Here is a 6,685-nt window from a genome sequence, read left to right on the forward strand (position 1 = left end):
GACATTACTTTAACTGAAGAGTAGGAGAATGTTTGTCGACTGCAACAATAAATCAGATTGAGATGTATGTCAGATGCTGATGTGATTTATGAAGGCCCAAATCTCAGTAGATTGAAAAATCACAGGAGTAAACTTTAATCAGCATGGGGCTGGGATCCAGATGATGACTAAGAGGTGAATGTGATGAGCTGTCAGGATGATTCTAAAGTCTGCCATTGTTGTTGTATGAATAATCTTCATTGTAGAGCAACACCTTGGTGTTGGTGGGCATCAATTGTCAATTAACGGGCTGTTTATGCTCACAGACACGCCTCCAGTTTGCACACTACATCAGCACCAGTGGGGGAGCAGATTATCCACTAGGAGTTCTTCCACTAGGAGTTCTCTGCAGAGGTTCCTACAAGTACAGACAAGCAAAAGGAATATTTCTGCAGGAATTCTCTTCAGCTCATTATTGTGGCCCCATTTTAGGAAAGTGAATCATTATGATCGTATTGCACTTGGAAGAAGGGAGTTGTGAATTGGCAATAGGTAGCCATGCAAAAGCCATGAGATAAGTTTCAAAAAATGACACAAAGTGTTGGAGTAACTTTGGGCCAAGCAACATCTCTGGATAGGTGATATTTTGAATTGGGATCCTCCTATCCAATGTTGTCCAGGGATGTTGCTTGATCGCTGAGATACTCCACTTTCTTTGTAAACCAGCATCTGCAGTTCCTTGTTTCTACACTTCTCGACCATCTTGTAGCTTTTTATTCTGTATAGTAGTGAGATGGCTACCACAAACACAGTTTTGAGGGTTAGTTAAGAAAAAAACAGCCTTGTGATTATTTCCAAAGTGGGGTTTTTCATACTTTGCCATTGTGCATGATCATCACAATGTCAGGATCAGCTCTTCCATCTCTGGCGTTAACTATTCATCGAATGAGGAACTCAAAGATATATGGTGCCAAGTCATCCAAACGCTAAGATCATCGAAAGCTGAGCAACTGAAGAGCTGTGGTGTTTGAAAGGTTATTGTGTGGGAAAATCATATTCATTTATAAAGATGGGTTTTCAGAACGGTATATATATCTATTCAGCAAGTATATATATAGCAAGTGAACAAAGAACTGAAATTGTATCTAAAGGACTGCCACGGGTAGTTTAACAAGAATGATAAATACATTTGACTCTTCCTTGAATTCACAAAGTTAATTGCCGGGATGGCGGGACTGTCATATGTTGATAGAATGGAGTGACTGGGCTTGAATATACTGGAATTTAGAAGGATGAGAGGGGATCTTATTGAAGCATATAAGATTATTAAGGGACTGGACACGCTAGAGACAGGAAACATGTTCCCAATGTTGGGGGAGTCCAGAACCAAGGGCCACAGTTTAAGAATAAGGGGTAGGCCATTTAGAACAGAGATGAGGAAAAACTTTTTCACCCAGAGAGTTGTGAATATGTGGAATTCTCTGCCTCAGAAGGCAGTGGAGGCCAATTATTTGGATGCTTTCAAGAGAGAATTAGATAGAGCTCTTAAGGATATCGGAGTCAAGGGATATGGGGTGAAGGCAGGAACAGGGTACTGATTGGGGATGATCAGCCATGATCACAGTGAATGGCGGTGCTGGCTCGAAGGGCCGAATGGCCTCCTCCTGCACCTATTGTCTATTGTCTATTGTCTATTGATACAAAATCCAAAGTGATAAAATAAAGTAAGGAAGAATTGCACAGATGTGTCCATGGCATCGTAAGGGAAAATTGAACAGAACTCAAAGCCATCTCCGGTTCATTTCATTATAGTGGAGCCAGTAGAGTTGATGAGGGTTAACGTGAGAATGATATAACTTGCACTTTAAGAGCTTACTCAGGGCTGTGGTGTCTCTTTCTGATGAACCGTGGCACTGACTGCTGCAAGAGTCCAACGTTTACATCTTGGTTGCTTCTTTGACCACCAGTAATTCAATATTAGATTAGATTAACTTTAATTGTCATTCAGGTATACACATAGACACAGTGCACATTGAACAAAATTTCGTTGCATTGACTCTTCGAAGTAGCAGCAGAATATAACATTTATATCAGGCGATCAGTGCTTAGTGTGTCCATAAAAAGTGCTTCATGTGCATAGTTCTGTAAAATAGATATGTAGGAAAGTTTTTTAAAAGTGGCAATGTATAAGAAAGTTCTGGCATCGGTTTGATTGTGAGTTCAATAGTCTTATGGCCTGGGGGATGAAGCTGTTGCAGAACCTGGTTGTCCCGCTCTTCATGCTGCGGTACCTCCTCCCAGAGTTCAGCAGTGTAAACAGTCCATATTGTGGGTGTGTGGGGGCTCTGGTAATGCCCTTAGCTCTTGTCAGACAGCGTTTGTAACCAATGTCCATGATGGAAGGAAGAGAAGTCCCAGTGATTTTTTCCGCTGTCCTCACCACTCTCTGAAGGCACTTCCAGTCCGCAGCTGTACAGCTGCCGCACCACATAGAGATGCAGCTGGTCATGACTGATTCAATGGTGCTTCTGTAGAATGTGGTGAGGATGGGAGGGTGGAGGTGTAAACTTCTCATCCTGCGGAGGAAGTACAAACGCTGCTGTGCCCGTTTTACCAGAGATGTGATGTTTGTAGACCAAGTTAAGGTATCCGTTATATGCACCCCCAGGAACTTGATGTTTTTCACCTGCTCCACTGCTAAGTTGTTGATGCACAGCGGAGTGTGACTGGGCTGATACACTCAATACACCCAAAAGATCCATGAAGGATTGAAGTATATTATCTAATGTGAGGACAAAATGGCCCACAAAATATAAAACATGCAAGCTACACAAGACCAAAGGAGAAATGTCAGACAACTTTAACAATCAGGACATTTTGTTCAATGAGAAGACATTGTGTTGGGTTCTCCTTGATTGTTTATACATTAAAGAGTGGGCTTCAGGAAGCTACCTGAGGTCAAGGACAGAGCGTTCACGTTGCGGCCCTTGTTTCCACCAATCTTTCCATCACCACGGACAAGAAGCACAAGAGACGCAAGACAGACACCATTGTATGCTCTGCCTGAACAACTTCTACTCTTGTGTGGGGACTCGATAAGAAGGAGGCTACCTGAATTTCTGCATTCAGGATTAGCCCTGGTGCCAAGAACATGATCTATATTACCTATCAAGTATAGACACTGGGGTTATGATGATGAGTGGTATTGATACCAATATGTGGCTCATATTAACCATATAACCATATAACAATTACAGCACGGAAACAGGCCATCTCGGCCCTACAAGTCCGCGCCGAACAATTTTTTTTCCCTTAGTCCCACCTGCCTGCACTCATACCATAACCCTCCATTCCCTTCTCATCCATATGCCTATCCAATTTATTTTTAAATGATACCAACGAACCTGCCTCCACCACTTCCACTGGAAGCTCATTCCACACCACTACCACTCTCTGAGTAAAGAAGTTCCCCCTCATGTTACCCCTAAACTTCTGTCCCTTAATTCTGAAGTCATGTCCTCTTGTTTGAATCTTCCCTATTCTCAAAGGGAAAAGCTTGCTCACATCAACTCTGTCTATCCCTCTCATCATTTTAAAGACCTCTATCAAGTCCCCCCTTAACCTTCTGCGCTCCAGAGAATAAAGACCTAACTTATTCAACCTATCTCTGTAACTTAGTTGTTGAAACCCAGGCAACATTCTAGTAAATCTCCTCTGTACTCTCTCTATTTTGTTGACATCCTTCCTATAATTGGGTGACCAAAATTGTACACCATACTCCAGATTTGGTCTCACCAATGCCTTGTACAATTTTAACATTACATCCCAGCTTCTATACTCAATGCTCTGATTTATAAAGGTTAGCATACCAAAAGCTTTCTTTACCACCCTATCTATATGAGATTCCACCTTCAAGGAACTATGCACGGTTATTCCCAGATCCCTCTGTTCAACTGTATTCTTCAATTCCCTACCATTTATCATGTACGTCCTATTTTGATTTGTCCTGCCAAGGTGTAACACCTCACATTTATCAGCATTAAACTCCATCTGCCATCTTTCAGCCCATTTTTCCAAATGGCCTAAATCACTCTGTAGACTTTGGAAATCCTCTTCATTATCCACAACACCCCCTATCTTGGTATCATCTGCATACTTACTAATCCAATTTACCACCCCTTCATCCAGATCATTGATGTACATGACAAACAACAAAGGACCCAACACAGATCCCTGAGGCACCCCACTAGTCACCTGCCTCCAACCCGACAAACAGCCATCCACCATTACCCTCTGGCTTCTCCCATTCAGCCACTGCTGAATCCATCTTGCTATTCCTGCATTTATACCCAACAGTTTAACCTTCTTAACCAACCTTCCATGAGGAACCTTGTCAAAGGCCTTACTAAAGTCCATATATACAACATCCACTGCTTTACCCTCGTCAATTTCCCGAGTAACCTCTTCAAAAAATTCAAGAAGATTAGTCAAACATGACCTTCCAGGCACAAATCCATGTTGACTGTTCCTAATCAGACCCTGTCTATCCAGATGCTTATATATATTATCTCTAAGTAGCTTGTTGTGTGTACTTGTTCTTCTTCAGTGCTTTGCTGTTTCAGTCGTTGAAGGTACTTCTCAGCCAGGTACTTGAAAACTTCATTCACATTCAAATCCTCCTTCACAGAAGTCCGATAAAACCTAAGTTTCAGCCTTTTGGCAAGTCCCTCTGCTTCTTCATTTTTAAGTACAGTTTCATCCAGGAGGTCTATTTTATTCTGTACCAGTACAGTTGGGATATCTCCGACTTAAGCCTCAACCTTCTCTTTCCAACTTGAGATAGCCTCGAAAGACTCTCGATCAGTAGTGGAGAACACCAGCACACATGCCTGAGCACCTCTATAATAGGCTTTTGTTATGGCATCAAATTCCTCCTGGCCTGCTGTATCCCATAACATTAATCTGACATCCTCTTCATTAACTTGAATTTGTCTTTCCAGAAATTCGACCCCAATGGTTTTCTTGTAATCCTTGGTGAAAATACCCTTGCAGTACCGCTGTATCATGCTTGATTTACCAACAGCACCATTGCCAACAACCACCACTTTGATGGCCACTTCGATATCCTCTTCCATCATGATTGGGCTGCGCACGTGGGCCTGCTCTCGCACGCTTGTTGAGGAATACCACCACTCTCCCTATGGTTAAAAGTGAAGAGCCCAGCTCTGCTTCATTGACCTTCAGCGGGCCGGCGTCGCTGCCTCCCGGACATTGGCCGCGGACGGGGTCTGCTCTTGGGCGGGCGGGCGGCCGCTCGCAGCCGGTTACCCCGGACAACTGGCGGAACCAGTTGACCTATCCAAAGATTTTGATCCAGTCAATCAATCTTGGATTTGAAAAAAAAAATTAACACATCAAACAAATACTTGCTGGTTTCTAAAATAGCTTCCTGATGGGACAGTTGGTGGGGTAACTGGTACTTTGTCTAATTAGGTGTGTGAAACGAGGTTGTGTTTTATTTGTGCACCTTTTATAGGCTGCGCTGAAGAATGCACCATGGGATGGAGATACTAAAGACTGCAGATCTCTCACAAAAATAAACTGTTGGAGGAACTTAGTGCATCAGGCAGCAACTCTGGAGGGAATGGACAGAACTTTTATTCTGGACTTTCTGAAGAAGAGTCACAAATCTACTGTCCATTTCACTCCATAAATGCTGACTGACCCGTTGAGATCTTCCATCAGGTTTTTTTTTTGCAACAGCGATCTTAAATTTGGAACTGCGATAAGCACCTACACACTAGAAAAATGACTCATTACATCAAATCTGCAAGCAGTGATAAGAGTCTGGAGCCAAATGTTTTCACCAGCACTTTGACAGGCTGAAGTCAACAGACAACGGAACCATCCTATCATCAACTAGAATGCTGTCCTCACCTAACATCTACCTCATTGGAGACACTCGGACTATCTTAAATCTGCACTGGACTTTATCTTGCACTAAATGTATTCCCTTTATCCTGTGTCTGTACACTGTGGATGGCTCGATTGTATTCATGAATGTGTAGGAAGAAGCTGTGGATGCTGGTTTATACCGAAGACAGACAAAAAATGCTGCACTAACTTAGTGGGTCAGGCAGCATCTCTGGAGAAAAGGAATAGGTGACGTTTCTGGTCAGAACCCTTCTTCGGACTGAGTTCTTCATGACTATTATTCAAGTGCAGTCTTTTCGCTGACTGGGTCGCACGCAACAAAATGTTTTCCCTGTACCTCGATACACCTGACAATAAACTAAACTAAATAACCCTTTGGGATATATATCTGGGGTACATGTTAGTAATACAAGATGGTATGGCACAGGGAAGGGAAACAAAGTGCAGTCAATATACATTGATTGATTAAACATCCACCGCCCATACAAGCAGTGAATTCCAGATCACAACTAATATCTGTGCAAAAAATATTTTCCTCACATTTCTTCCTGTAGCTTTTGGTACAAGATTTAAGTTGTTCCTTGGTCAGTGAATCATTTACTAACTGGGGCATATCTGCTAATAAGGTCATACAGCGTGGAAACAGGCCCAACTTGCTTGTGTCGACTAAGCTGCCCCATCCACACTGGTCCCACCTGCCCACGTTTGGCCCTTATCCCTCTAAACCCTGTACTTGCCCTTATGCATTTAAAATGTTGTTATAGTACCTGCT

At 42.7% G+C, this 6,685-nt stretch overlaps 1 protein-coding gene across 1 annotated transcript; it reads right to left on the reverse strand.

Annotated features, from left to right (window-relative positions):
* Positions 1 to 374: 374 nt before the first annotated feature.
* LOC116979413 (ras-related protein Rab-23-like) lies at positions 375 to 5,317 on the reverse strand. Its single transcript, XM_033030978.1, is given in 2 exon segments — positions 375 to 397; positions 4,559 to 5,317. Coding segments are annotated over 2 exon segments (582 nt in total). The 5' UTR covers positions 5,118 to 5,317.
* Positions 5,318 to 6,685: the final 1,368 nt, after the last annotated feature.

The sequence above is a fragment of the Amblyraja radiata genome, chromosome 12 (genome assembly GCF_010909765.2).
Source record: "Amblyraja radiata isolate CabotCenter1 chromosome 12, sAmbRad1.1.pri, whole genome shotgun sequence".
In the NCBI taxonomy this organism is placed as follows: domain Eukaryota; kingdom Metazoa; phylum Chordata; class Chondrichthyes; order Rajiformes; family Rajidae; genus Amblyraja; species Amblyraja radiata.